Source organism: Vicugna pacos, chromosome 10, assembly GCF_048564905.1.
Source record: "Vicugna pacos chromosome 10, VicPac4, whole genome shotgun sequence".
Taxonomy (NCBI): domain Eukaryota; kingdom Metazoa; phylum Chordata; class Mammalia; order Artiodactyla; family Camelidae; genus Vicugna; species Vicugna pacos.
In genome coordinates, this window is record NC_132996.1 from 75,174,954 (window position 1) to 75,188,519 (window position 13,566).

At 61.7% G+C, this 13,566-nt stretch overlaps 1 protein-coding gene and 1 long non-coding RNA gene across 9 annotated transcripts; one reads left to right on the plus strand and one right to left on the minus strand.

Annotated features, from left to right (window-relative positions):
- Positions 1–304: 304 nt before the first annotated feature.
- LOC102532354 (ribonuclease inhibitor) lies at positions 305–11,379 on the minus strand. Of its 8 annotated transcripts, XM_031675133.2 has the most exons (12): positions 11,231–11,379; positions 10,267–10,370; positions 8,262–8,365; positions 5,304–5,409; positions 3,592–3,762; positions 3,210–3,380; positions 2,654–2,824; positions 2,413–2,583; positions 2,085–2,255; positions 1,732–1,902; positions 601–771; positions 305–521 (listed from the first exon to the last, which is right to left on the minus strand). In XM_031675133.2, exons 2-12 carry the CDS (start codon positions 10,353–10,355, stop codon positions 434–436), a joined length of 1,584 nt encoding a protein of 527 aa, XP_031530993.2. In that variant the 5' UTR covers positions 10,356–10,370; positions 11,231–11,379; the 3' UTR covers positions 305–433. The 8 variants fall into 8 exon arrangements, with proteins under 8 accessions (XP_031530993.2, XP_072826791.1, XP_072826795.1 ...); XM_072970690.1 differs by lacking the exons at positions 10,267–10,370; positions 11,231–11,379 and adding an exon at positions 9,376–9,392; XM_072970694.1 differs by lacking the exons at positions 8,262–8,365; positions 10,267–10,370; positions 11,231–11,379 and adding exons at positions 5,878–5,967; positions 8,133–8,225.
- LOC116279175 (uncharacterized) lies at positions 7,087–9,075 on the plus strand. Its single transcript, XR_012076890.1, has 3 exons — positions 7,087–7,306; positions 8,222–8,345; positions 8,775–9,075. It is a non-coding gene; the product is annotated as an uncharacterized lncRNA (long non-coding RNA).
- Positions 11,380–13,566: the final 2,187 nt, after the last annotated feature.

A 13,566-nucleotide genomic window follows, 5' to 3' on the forward strand; every position in this document is an offset into this window, starting at 1 on the left:
ACGACCAGAGGCTGCTGTGCCTCTGAGGGCAGGGGGGACGTTCTGGTGCCCCTCAGTGTGGGCAGGACGCCGTCCTCGCAGACCCTGAGGATGTGAACGCCTGTGGGGGGAGGTGGCCTCCAGGACCGCAGGGAGCAGGACCCTGCCAGCACCCAGGTAGCTCGGGCACATCCACGGCCAGGCCTCCCAGAACTCACTCAAAGCTGCTCAGTTTGTGGTTATCGGGCAGCAAGAGCCTCGCGAAAACGTTGCTCCCTCGACACCAGCACCTCGCAGGAACCACAGGGACGGACAAGGACCCCTCTTGCCACAAAAGTGTTTAATGATTATAAAGTGCCTAAAATTCTCTCGCAGAGATAAGTTGATTTGAGCGTTTCTCTCAGTTAAAGCTGGGACACCCCGAGGGGGGAGGCGGGCTGTGCACGGCGGCGCCTCAGGAGATGACCCTCAGGCTGGGCTTGCTCCTCTCCAGGGCCCTCAGGCGGTCCTCCACCTCCTCCGTCCAATAGATGTCATAGAGGCTGCGGAGGGAGAGGCAGGGTGGGCCGTGCCCGCCCGCGTGCCGGCCCGCCCCCGCCCCCGCCCCCGCCGCCCACTTACACCAGCTGCTCCAGGGCACAGCCGGGCTGGTCCAGGCTGCCCAGCAGCTGCAGGACACCAGGGTCGCCCATGCAGTTGTTGCTCAGGTCCAGCTCGCGCAGGCTCTGGTTGGCCAGCAGGAGCGCCGCGAGCCCGCCGCAGCCGCCATTAGACACGTCGCAGTCCCCCAGCCTGGGTGGAGAGCAGGGCAGAGGTTGGGGCAGAGGGCACCAGTGACCGGCCTAGTGACCTGGGCCATGCTCGTGGCCCCGGCGTCACAGCTCTCCCCCCACCTCAGCCTGGAGGCGCAGAGCTCCCCTCTGCGGGCACAGCAGCCACAGGCTGGACTCAGGACCCCAACTCCTTGCTTCCTCACCCCCGAGCCCGGCTGGGTGGGGCGGAGGCTCTACAGAGGCCAAGGGGATGGCTGGGGACAGGAGGCACGAGGGCCAAAGGAAGGTTAGAGGTGCCGGCTCCCGCCGGGGGGGGCAGCGGCGCGAGGCCCAGGGGCCCCCAGCGCCACAAGACCACCATGCCGAGGGGCCGCGCCGGGGCAGACCCAGGTGTCAGGGACCACAGCCCCTCTCCCCGCCTGACGTCAGAGTGTCCCCAAGACCCTGGAGGCAGGACAGTGTCCCCTGGCAGGATGCAGGAGGGTCCCGCCTGGGGCTCAGCTGCAGGGCCGGCTGTCTAGGGCTCCTCGGCCCCACCTTCGCCTGGTGCCCGGGATGACCACCGTCCCAGGGGAGCCACCAGTGGAAGGCAGGCAAGGACACAGAACAGAGGAAAAACAGTGACGGCAGAAGTGAAAGGCTGAGCAGCTGGGCTGGAAGGCAGAACAGGGAGCCTGGAGGCCGGCCCACCAGGCCAGCAGAGGACCCTGGAGCACGACACGACACGCTCCTTCAGTGCAGCCAGCACCCAGCACGCACGGTGCCGGGGGGAGCACGAGCCAGCTCACGCCAGGCAGCACGGAGCAGGGCCCCGCCGACGAGGGCCTGGCAGGCAGGCGAGCGCAGGCCGGGGCGGAAGCTGCTCTGGGTGGGGGCCGAGAAGAGAACACCCAGAAGGCTGCGTGGGGACAGGGCTCCCGCACGGGAGGGGGCCCTGCCGCCCCGCGCAGGCACACTCGCGCTCCGCCCGCTGGCTCACCAGAGCGCGCGCAGCACGCAGCCGGGCTGGCGCAGGCCCCGGCAGAGCTCCTGGACGCCCGCGTCACCCAGCTTGTTGCTGCTCAGCTGCAGCTCCAGGAGACGCTTGTTCCGGGCCAGCACGGTGCTGAAGTGGGGGCAGCAGGCGGCCGTGAGGCTGCAGGACTTCACCCTGCGGGAGGCAGGCAGGGACTGAGGTCGCTGCAGACCTGAGCCCGAGGGGCGCCCCTCCCAGGGCCCCCTCCCACTCCTCCTGGCTTCTGGGCAGCTCAACCTCAGCACCTCGTCCCTGCCCTCCCTCCGAGGAAGCTCCGGCCCCCAGGCCACAAGCCTCCTCACGGGGCGCACGCTCACCACAGCATCTCCAGCTGGCAGCTGGGCTGCAGCAGGCTCTCACACAGCAGCTGGGCGCCCTCGTCACCCAGGTGGTTGCCCGCCAGACTGAGCTCCTTCAGGGTCTCCTTGGCCCTGAGGACGCGGCACAGGTCTCTGCAGCCGCTGGTGGTGACCTCACATTCCCAGAGCCTGCGGGGGGGCGGGGGTGCTCGGGCTGTCACTGCAGGGCCAGCGGGGCGATGCCGGCCCCACGTCAGCACAGCGGCACTCTTGGACGTCCCCCGCCGCGCCCGGCCGCTCTGCAGGCCCTGCCCGCCCTGCCCGCCCAGCCCGGGGGCCGACTCACCACAGGGTCCTGAGCTGGGAGCCGGGGCTCAGCAGCCCGGGACACAGGTCCGCGACGCCCGCGTCGCCCAGCGCGTTGCTGCCCAAGTCCAGCTCTCTCAGAGAGGCCTGGGCAGCCAGGATGCCACACAGATCCTTACAGTTGGCTGCCGTGAGGCCACAGTTCTCCAGCCTGGGGACACAAGAGGTGCCGGGAGCCGGGGAGCCCCGCCCGCAACCCCCCACCCCGGCCCAGACCTTACTTGAGCGTCTCCAGCTGGCAGGCGGAGTCCGCCAGGCCCCGGCACAGCGTCCGGATGCCCGCCTCGCCGATGTCATTGTTGCTCAGGGCGAGCTCCTTCAGCTTCTGCGTGGCCCTGAGCACGGCAGCCAGGGGCTCGCAGCTGGCGGCAGTCAGGTTGCAGTACTCCAGCCTGGGGACAGGTGGCCGGCCAGCCCCTCACTCGCAGGAATGCGTCCGGGCCGGCAGGCCGAGGGCCTCCCTTCCCACCCCGGACAGTGGGCGGCGGAGACCCAGGAGAGAGAACACCTGTCCTGAGCCGGGCCTTTCTGGCCCAGCTTCCTTCCTCGGCCGCTGACCCCACCCGTGTGCTCACGGCCACTCCTGCTTGTGCGCGGGGTCATAGGCCAGCTGCCAGCTCCTCCGGCCTCAGCTGGGAGTCAGGGAGCAGGAGGTCTGCAGGACCCCGAGATCCCCCTCAAAGCTCCCTGAAGCTGATGAGCTGGGGACGGGGCTTCCCAGGGGACAGGTGGGTGCAGGGCTGGGGGTGGGCCTAGGGGGAGCGGGCACACACTCACTGCAGCTTCTCCAGTTGGCACTTGGGGTCCAGGAGCCCCTCGCAGAGCAGCTGCAGGCCGGCGTCCCCCAGCGGGTTGTGGCTGAGGTGCAGCTCCTGCAGGGTGGGCAGGGAGCGCAGCAGGCCGGGCAGGGCCCCGCAGCCGGCCTCCGTCAGGGAGCAGTTCTGGAGGCTGGAGCACGTGGCCGTCAGCGGGGCCCCACGCGATACAAGCCACCCCCGTCTCTAGGAGCCTGGGCAAGGCGCCTGTGTGGGCGCCCACAGGGCGGCCGGGCCGGGCTCAGGTGTGCCTCAGGGCCCAGGGCCCAGGGATGACAGGCAGGGCTGCGGTGTGAGTGGAGCCTCCCCGGACCGCCAAGCAGGCTCAGACCCTGCAGCCTCACCTGAGCTTCTGGATCTTGCAGGTGGGGCTCTGCAGCCCCTGGAGCACCAAGCGCACGCCGCCATCACCCAGCTCATTGGTGCCGAGGCTGAGCTCGGTCAGGGAGGAGTTGACCCGGAGGGCTGAACTGATGTCCTTGCACCGCACCTCCGTGAGGCCACAGTCGTCCAGCCTGTGGACGGACACACCTGGTCATTTCACACAGCAGGCCGTGACCCGACAGTGGGCTAAGAACTGGGCAAGGTGGGTGACAACCAACACAGCTTAAAACGAAACAGGAAAAGCATATGATCATCTTGGAAAACTTCAGACACCGGCACGTGTACGGATGCGGATCTCCGCATCTTACCGAGGGGCCCGTCAGCAGGTGTCCACCTCCAGGAGAGAAATCAAACCTGGACAAGGCAGCAGCTCCGAGCACGTGTGGGAGAGGACGCGGCACCTCGGAGGGCAGTGCCCCCCTGAAGGGCCTCAGCAGGCCCAGCGGGGAACGTACCAGAGCACAACCCAGGACCCGTCCGTCCCCGTGAGTGAAAACCCGAGTGAACACAGGTGGAAGAAAAGCCAGCTCTTACTCACGGAATGACAGCTGGTAGTCGTGGAAGGAACGGGGACATTAAAATCCCAGTTAGGCAAAGGCCCGTAATAGCCATTCTGGCAAGACCCACCAACGGGTGTGGAGCTCAGTGGACGACCGTTTTAGCACAAAAGGGTGAGAGCAGAGTCTCAGGTGTCTCACCCAGGGTGTTTGCCGATAACAGGAAAACCAGTGGCTGCAGTGGAGAACCGGCAGGCACCACCCATCAGGTGGTCATGGTGACCACGAGGCGAGGGCTCACCGTTTGGCGCCACTGTGACCATAAACCCCAGATATGACATGCCAGGCAGGGCACAACATCACTTCTGTGTTATCTTCCCCAGAATGTGTGACTCAGCTCTGAAAAGACGTCGAGGGTCAGGTGGCCAAGGTCAAGGGCGGACAGAGGGGCCGTCACAGACAGGAGGGGCCGGGGAGACGTGAGGATGAGTGCCCCGAGGGCTCCCGTGCGCCCCGGGAACAGGAGAGGACGCAGGTGGAAGAGCCGGTGACGAGAGGCGAGGCGCCCTGTTGGGCTCTTCGCTATGACCCGCGCCCCAGGCGACAGGGTGCCTGACATCAGCGGGAGGGGGCGCAGGGCACAGGGAACCCCGCACCGTCTTCACAACTCCTCCATAACCTAAAATGCTTTCAAGGAAGTTCAAAAGGAAAACGACAAGCAGGCAGGCATCCATCTCTCACCGGTGAACGCTCAGGACCCCTAGGTCTGCGCTGTTTCCCAGCCTGCGGCCCCGCAGGGGACAGGGCACAGGCAGTGCCCCCGGGAGGGGAGCCGACAGACGCGATCACACCCCCAGAGCAAGAGGGCGAGCTGCAGACCCTGGTCTGGGCCGCTCTGCCCACCAGGCTTGGGCCGGCAATGCGTTTGCATTCAAGTGGTTGGAGAAAGGCAGGGTAAGATACAGCCCAAGTGGTAGAGCGTACGCTTAGCATTCACGAGGTCTTGGGTTCAATCCCTGTATCCTCCTCTAAAAATAAATAAGTAAACCTAATTACCCCCCTCAAAAACAACAAGAAATAGTTGGAGGAAAATTAAAAAAAAATTTCATGCCACACAAAAACCATACAAAAGTCACAGCACGCTTCCGTAAATGAAGTGACGTGGGGGCTGCTACCTGACCACCTCGTACTGCTGGATCAGAGGCAGGAGCTCCGTCCACCGGCTGTCGCTCAGCTCCTCACACTGGATGTCCAGGTTCATGGCGGGAGGTGAAGTCTTTCCTAGACAAGATGCAGAGGGAGAAATTCTCTCAAGGTTCGAGAGGCCAGAGACCCAGCAGATGGGGGGGGGGGGACAGCGAGGGGAATCCAAACAGGACCCCAAGCGGCCAAGCTTTGTGGAGGAGCCAGTCTCTCCCTCGCCTGCTTCCTTCCCCTTCCTCAGCTCCTTGATCCTTTATCCACCTCGGCCTCCAGCAGAAAAGCCGGGGTGGGTGGAGGGAAGCTTCGCCCACTGGGCTCCCTGCTCCCCCAGCCCCTGGCACTGACACTGGCCACCCACAGCCCTGCCTCTGACTTGCCTGGGCTGGCCGCAGGCCTGGCCACAGCGTGGAGACCCCAGTCAAGGGAGCACAGGGGCCACATCTGTCAAGTGCTATGGAACTCTCCCTGCCTGCTCACTGGAAATGGGGGGCTGTGCCGGCCAGGCAGACCACCCACAAAGCCGCAGTCCCCCCAGCACTTGAGTACCTGAGGCCTCACTGCCCCGAGGCAGCTGGGTGGGTGGCACAGGTGCCTGTGGTCAGGTGACAGTTCCCGACAGCACCAGCTGCAGGTGCCCTGGACAGGACAGAGCAGGTGGGGTGGGGGCCCCAGGTCCAGTGGCCTGCACTCTGGGCGGTGCATTCCCTGGGGTGCCCGATTCCATGATCCCCTTCTGGGAGCCGGGACTCTGGACAGGGCATGTCCTCTGCCGCACCTTGGGTCAGCGAGGGACCAGCCCAGACAGGCCGCTCACCACGCAGGCTGAGAAAAGCAGGAGGCCTTTGCCCAGCAGGTATGGGATGGGAGGTCACACAGACCCTGAAACCTCACCTGGGACAAGCACAGAGCCTGAATAAAAGAGGAACCGGAGCCCCAGGCCGGGGCTCACTGTGGCCCCGAAGGTGGGGGCCAGCAGGAGAGGGAGCCACGGGCTGCCATGAGTGGAGACTGGGGATGGGGCTGGGGGCGACAGAACGCTCAGTGGAGAGTCACACCTGGGAACAGTGTCATTCCGGGTCTCTGGAAACAGGATGACTCAGCCCACGAGCTTTCTGAGAACAGCGCTCCTCTCATGCTTGTGCCCGTGCCTGGCTCGGCCCTGGCCTTGCTGAAGGGGGGCTCCCCCTCCCACCCCGAGGCTGGTTCGGAGCCCACAGTGGGGAGAAGAGCCAGCCCAGGCCAAGGCTCTAGTTGCACTCCTGCTGAGCAGAGGCCGCCCCCCACCCCGTGCCAACCTGTCAACGGGCAGGCAAGACTCACGACTGCACGTCCCAGCAGGTGGGCCTGCTAAGAAACTGGGGCGAGGACATCGGTAACTGGCCACCTGACGCAACCATCACACGGACAAACCCAGCGCATGTGAGCAAAGCCAGACCTGCCCCACCCAGCCCAAAGTGTGCTCACCCAAACCCTGACTCAGAATCCTCCATCCAGGCCTGAGAGGCGTCAGTCAGGAACAGGGAGCTCACAGCTGGTGATTCTGACCCCTCCCGAGGGGAGGGGGGAAGGAGGTGGCACGGAGGGACCCCTGAGGGGCGCCAGTCCCAGCTCTGCTGCCTCTCCCTGAATCCCGTGTGACGCTAGGGGACTCCGTTCTAGGCTGGGAACTGATACGCAGCAGCTGGCCCGACCTCCCAACTTGGCTGGACCGCAGGGCATCCCTTTGGTTGGCCCTTGGGACCAGGAGGCCGCCTCTTCACCTCCAGGGGTCACTGATCCCTTTCAGGATCCGTGAAAAAGCGTTACATCCCCCCAGAGATGCCGTGTACAACCGTCCTCAGCACCCTCAGCTAGGGCACCTGGTCGGGATGGGAGCAAGCACACGTCGGGCCCACGCGCTCACTGGGAACCGGGACCAGCAGCTGGGCTGCTCCCCAGGCCCCAAGGCCTGGGTCCAGCATCTCCACAACGGCCCGTAAGTAACGCGGGGTAACAGGCCGCCGCGCACGGCCGCGCCGCACGACCGGAGCCGCGTCTGTTCCGCCTTCGGTCTGGCCTGGGCCTTCCCCTGGGCGGCGCCCGCGGGGCGGCGGGGAGCGCGGGCGCGCCGGGGACAGCCCGGGGCCGGAGCCGCCCTCCGCGCCCTCCGCGCCGGCCCGAGGCTCCGCGTGTCCGGCGACCCGCGGTCAACGCGGGGTTGGGCCGGGGCCGCTCAGACGCGGCGCCGAGAGGACTCCCGGCGCCCCCGGCCCCCACGCCCTCCCTGGGCCCCGGGGCCGTCCGCAGGCGGTCAGGGGCCGGGGAGCCCCCGAAACGCCGCAGGGTCACCCGAGTTCGCTCGCCTGGCCAGTGAAGTGAGGCCGCCGCGCCCCGCTTCCCGGCCCGCGCCCGCTCCGCCCGGGACGCCGGACCTCACCTCGCGTCGCCACCGCAGACCCGAGGGCCGAGCCGCTGCTTCCGCCGGGGCCGCGGGGCGAGGGCGAGGGCGAGGGCGAGGCGGGTCCAGGGGCGGGGGCGGGGCTTAGGCGGCGGAGCCCGGCGCGGCCCGGAGGCCCAGGTCTGGTAGCCCTCGCCCACCCGACCCCCACGGCGGGACACCGGCCCCAGGGACCGGCCTGCCCTTCATCCCTCCTCGGCCTGGCGCAGGGCCTTTTTCTGAGCCGTGCGCCGAGCCAAAGCTCCCAGGGAAGCCCTCGCCGCTTTCCGCTTGGCCCCGGCGTAACCTTCCAAGTCCCTGTTTGATTTACCACTGTGTCGCCCAGAACAGATGGCAGGCGAGCTCGCGGGGAGGGGGCACCAACCGGAGGTGGGGCTGCAGGCGCTGGGAGGCCCGGCCGCCCCCACGAAGACTCGCCGGGTCTTCCCTTCCTCTGCCTCCTCCCGCCAACAGGCCAGTCAGGGAGTTTCCCAGAGCACAGAAATGAAAATACCTGAGACACGCCAGACAGGAAAAGGTGGGAGTGACCATCGGTTATCTGCAGTGGCTGTGATGAACTGGATGAGCCAGTAAGCAGGTAGGTAGGGTAGGGAGTCCCTGGAGAAAGAGAACCTGGGGTGGCTTTCTGGACACGAGAGGCCATTTTTGCCCTAAGCAATTTTGTGGTCTAAGCCTGGCCACAGCGCTTGCCCTTGAACTGGTCTCAGTATAATGATCTTCAGTGAACACAGGAATACGGAAACAGTGCCTGGCAACCCAAGTGACAGCAGCAAAGATACCAGCTGTAAAGATTCCCAGTGCTGGAGGGGGAGGGTACAGCTCCGTGCAGAGCGCGTGCTGAGCACGCACGAGGTCCTGGGTTCAGTCACCAGTACACCTCCATTACAAGAACTGAATCAACCGAATTACCACCCCCAAAACAAACAAAAACAACAAATAAATAAAAATGGTTAAGATGGTAAATTACAAAAAAGAAGAAGAAAAAAGACTCCCAGTTCTGTTTCAGTGGCAAAGACCAGCCTGAAGCCTCAACCACCACGCCCCCTGGGCCCTAAGGGACGATGGCGCTGACCTCGTCCGACCCTCCTGACTCCGATCAAATAAAGCTGGGGCTCTGTGGGAAGACACTGCTTTGGGAAAGAAGCCCCGTGTTCTCCTTACGTGCTGCAAGTAATAATAAATCCTTCCTTCTCCCGATCTTTGGCTCAGTTGTGCACTTGGGCTCGACACCCACCAAGAGGCCAACACAGCTTTTCAGGTAGCAAGCATGGAGGTCCGCTTCTGGAGCACAGTTTGGCTTATGTAGAACTGACACACCCCTCCATTTCTGTGTATCAGTCAAAAGACATATTCATGCCTGAGCTCAGGATACACGCTCAAAATGCCTTTTTTGCAGCAACTGTGTAACCGTCCAAACCTCCAGACGCTCTAAATGTCTATCAGTAGGGAAGTGGTTAAATCATCTGTAACATCGCTGTTTCGTGCCCCTTTTGGCTGAACCATAACCAATCCTGAGGCTGGACTGGCCCTCGTGGTTCTTACTATGATTGCAAGACACCCTTCAGCAAAGACCATTAGGAAACTTGGAAAAAATGTTTATTACTCACATTTGTAGGAATGCACAGGGCACACCTGGGGCTGCAAAGCGAGGTGGGAGTGGGGTGAGGGCAGGCGCCCAGGGCTCTGCTTTTACTGGGGTTGAGGATGGGGGCCTACGGTTTCACGGGCTCACTACTGGTAAGTTAAAAACATAAGAGCAAGAATTTAAAGCTGGAGAAGAAGAAAGAGCATGTGGCCCAAATGGTCAGCTACTGAAACCAACCAACCTCTAACGGTACCAAAGGAGGCTCAGGGAACTGACTGGTTGCCTGGGAGTCCAGTCTCTGGGGGAATAAAGGAAGGGCTACTCAACCTGGGGAGACTATTTGGCGGGGCCACTCCTTGGCTCGAGGAGCTCGCAAGGAGACCAGGGCTACCAACGTGGGGCCACGGGATCCCGAGAGCCCAGGGGCTTCCCAGAGGTGAGCCCCTTAAGCACAGACAACCACCCCACCCCACTGCAGAGCAAGTGCAAGTCGACAAGTCGTCAAGGGAAGACAGCGAGCGGCTCTCTCCCACCTTGACGCAGGAGAATGAGAGTGGTGCTGGGCTTCTGGCAGAGGCTACTGCAGCCCGGAGTTGGCGAGGATGGAGGAAGGCAGAAGGGAGGTGGGCAGAGAGGGGACTCTGGGTGCGCTGGAACCCAAACCAACTTTAACGTGACTTGCATAAAGTGAGCAGAATGTGCTTTCTGCAGGAAAATTTTAAGACATAAAAAGTGGAAGGCCCTAGAATGTCCATCTTCCAGAGACAAAGGCTGTGTCTCTGTATGTGCTCCTATTCCTTCTGTACACACAATACACTCGTTTTAAAATAAAAATGAGATATTGGGAATGGTAGCTGGAACAACGGCCCCCCAACTCCATCGCGTGTCAATCCCCAAACGTGTCAGTAGTCACCTTACGCGGCAAAGGGGTCTTTGCAGATATGACCACGTTAGGGATCTTGAGATGGGGAGAACGCCCCGGATCACTCGGATAGGCCCCATGTAGTCACGAGGGTCCTTATAAGAGAGAGCGGCAAAGCGGGAAATCAGAGAGGAAGCGTCACAGGGCAAGCAGAGGTTGGAGGGGTTGCCCTCCGGAGGTGGGGGAAGGCAACGTCTAGAGGCCCAGACAGATTCTCGCCTGGAGCCCGCGCAACGAACCGGCCCTGTGGAGAGCGTGGCTTCGACCCCCCGAGGCCCATTTTGGACTCCCCGCCTCCAGAAGTGTAGAATAATACGTCCGTGGTTAACTCCCTGCAGCAGCAGGAGGAAACGTGCGTTACGGAGCTCTGCATCTCAGCTAAGACCAGCTCCGTGTACAACGTACACACGAGTACAGCGTATACGTGTCACGTCCACGGGCGCGGGCACAAGCTAACTTCTCCCGGCCACACTGTGAGCCGCTCTCCGAATGTCTCCACTCAGCCCACCTGTACAGGCGGACATTTAGGCTGTTTTCACCGTTTCCGGCTTTACAGCATGTTCTCCTACGTGGCTACCTTCCTCGTACGCCATCCTCTGGGGGGCCCGCCTGGTTCCAAGGTCCCGGCCCAAGGCCAGCCTGCAAGGCGGCAGATGCCACTAACGCGGCCGGCACCGCGCGCCCGCGCAGCTGCGTGGGCGCCGGGGCTGGTGGCAGCCCAACAGCGCAAGGGCTGGGACGCGGACCCCCTCCGGACCTTCCAGCCCCCTCCCCCCGCCGGGACAACCCTGACCCCGCGGCCCCGCGAGGTTCTGTCCCGCTTGCGTTCCGCTCCCGCCCGCAGGAGCTGCCCACCCAGCTCCCCAGGGTCTCGGACGACCTAACGGGGCGGAGCTGCCGGCGGGCAGATAGCCCGGCCCAAGGCCCAACACCCTGCGGCGCCACGCGGGCAGACCTGTCTGCCGGGGCCGCCCGCCCTTCCCGGGAGTCGGCTCCTCAGAGCGGCGTAAGGTCGACCGTTACTCAATTCGAGGAGGGAAGTCTGGCGGACGGTCCGGGACCGCGCAGGCGCAGACGCGGCGCCCCGCCGGACTCCCAGCGAGCCCCGGCCGGGACGGCGGGCGCGCGTGCGCGGGGCGGGCTCGGGCGCTGACGTCTTCGGAGCGCGCCGACGTTCGCTGGGCGGCGCCGCGGCCTCGGCCCTCGCGGCCCCGCCTCACCGCCCCGCCCCGGGAGCGCGCGTCTCCCCGGGCCGTGTGGCCTCAGTAACGCCCGGCGCGCGTCCACTCGCGGCCCGGCCACGGCCGGCGCCCGTGAGGACTGGCCACGGCCAGGCAGTCGTTTATTTGGGCCACCCGCTGACGGACCGCAGAGTGACCGACGTAGACACGACGACAGCCTGTCCCTGCCCGTAGACTGGGAGGGAGGCGGCCGACTGCAGACCGGGGCGAGGGCCTCGCGGGCGGGGCGGGGCCTGAGTTGTGGTCTGGAGGGGTTAGGAGCACCTTCGAAAACAGTGTTTTGTTCTGTCAGTTACATATTTTTTGCTCTGTGTTTTATTCTCTCATCTGTGCTCCACAATCCCTTGTCCCCTCAACGTCACTTCTACCTCTTTTCTGTATGCATTTCTAGAACATGTTCTGTATTTCTGACTGGTTTTTATTTGCTTTTTAATGGAGGTTCTGAGGATAGATCCCCTGACCTTGCGTGCCAAGCAAGCTGTACCGCTGAGCTACAGACTCCCCCGACCCCCACTGGGGTTTGAACAGCATTTATTCGTATTTTTGAAATACGTACAGTGGCTTTTATTTCTGTAAACGTTGTATTTTTTTCGTCCACTTTCCCTAGATGTATTGTCAGGTAATTCAACTTTCTTTGTTAATGTCATTCATTCTTTAGAATAGCCGGGTTTTTTTGGAACAGTTTCAGGGTAACAGCAAAACTGAGAGGAAGGTACAGATTTTTCCCATAGAACCCCTGCCCCCACGTACGCAGCCTCCTCCGATTACCGCACCAGATGGGACATTCGTTACAACTGACGGTGAGATGGTGCGTCGTCGGCACCCAGAATCCATGCTTCATGAAGGGGTTCGCTGGGTGTCGTACCGTCTGTGGGTTTAGACGATGTGCACGGACACGTACTCATCATGATGGTGGGGCGCAGAGTAGTTTCACTGCCCAGGGCATCCTGTGTGCTGTGCCTGTTGCCCCTCCCTTGCTTCTCCGCCGCCGCCTCGCAACCACTGATCTTTTTACTGCCTCCATAGTTCTACCTCGTCCATGATGTGACACAGTGGGAATCATCCAATCTGTATCTTTTTCTCATTGGCTTTTTTCACTTAGGGTTCCTCTGTGTCTCTTTGTGGCCTGATAGCTCATTTCTTTGTAGTGAGGTACCACAGTTTATGTATCCATTCACCTATTGAAGGACATCTTGGTTGTTTCCAAGTTCTGGCAATCATGAATTAAGTGCTAAAAACATGTGTGCAGGCTTTAGTGTGGACATAAGTTTTCAACTCCTTTAGGTAAATACCTAGGAGAGTGATTGCTGATGACATGGTGAGGTTGCATTTAGTTTTGTATGTCTTCCAAAGCCGCTGCACCATCTCCATTCCCACCAGTGATGGGGGAAGAGAGTCTGTTGCTCCTGATCCTTGCTGAATTTGGTGCTGTCAATATTCTGGACTTTGGCTGTTCTGATAGCTGTGTAGTGGTACCTTGTTGTTTTATAACACGCGTTTCCCTGATGATGTGTGATGTGGAGCATCTTTTCATGTGCTCATTTGCTTTCTGTCTCTCTTCTCTGGGGAGGGAGGGGTCTATTAAGGTCATTTGCCCATTTTTCAGTTGGGTTACTCATTTTCTTACTATTGAGTTTTAAGAATTCTTTCTATATTTTGGATAACAGTCCTTGGTCAGCTGTGCCATTTGCAAATATTTTCTCCCCATCTGTGACTTATCTTCTCATTCTTTTGACATTGTCTTTTGCAGAGCAGAAGTCTTTCATTTTAGTGAAATTCTGCTTATCAGCTGATTCTTCCATGGATCATGCCTTTGGTATTGTATCTCGTAAGTCATCACCATGCCCAAGGTCATCTAGGTTTTCTCCTATGCTATCTTCTAGGAGTTTTATAGTTTTGTGTTTTACATTTAGGTCTATGATTCATTTTGAGTTAATTTTTCTGGAAGCTGTAAGTTCTGTGCCTAGATACATTTTATTTACGTGGATGTCCAGTGTTTCAGCATCATAGGTTGAAAAGACCATGTTTGTTCCATTGTACTGCCTTTGCT

Excerpts from the sequence above, each read along its gene's own strand:
- LOC102532354 (XM_031675133.2), bottom strand. The coding sequence starts at position 10,355 with ATGGGGCCTATCCGAGTGATCCGGGGCGTTCTCCCCATCTCAAGATCC. Across the intron at positions 5,410-8,261 it reads TCCTGTCTGGCGTGTCTCAG|GAAAGACTTCACCTCCCGCC; the intron begins GTATTTTCATTT and ends CATCTTGTCTAG. Across the intron at positions 2,584-2,653 it reads TGCCAGCTGGAGACGCTCAA|GCTGGAGAACTGTGGCCTCA; the intron begins GTAAGGTCTGGG and ends TTGTGTCCCCAG.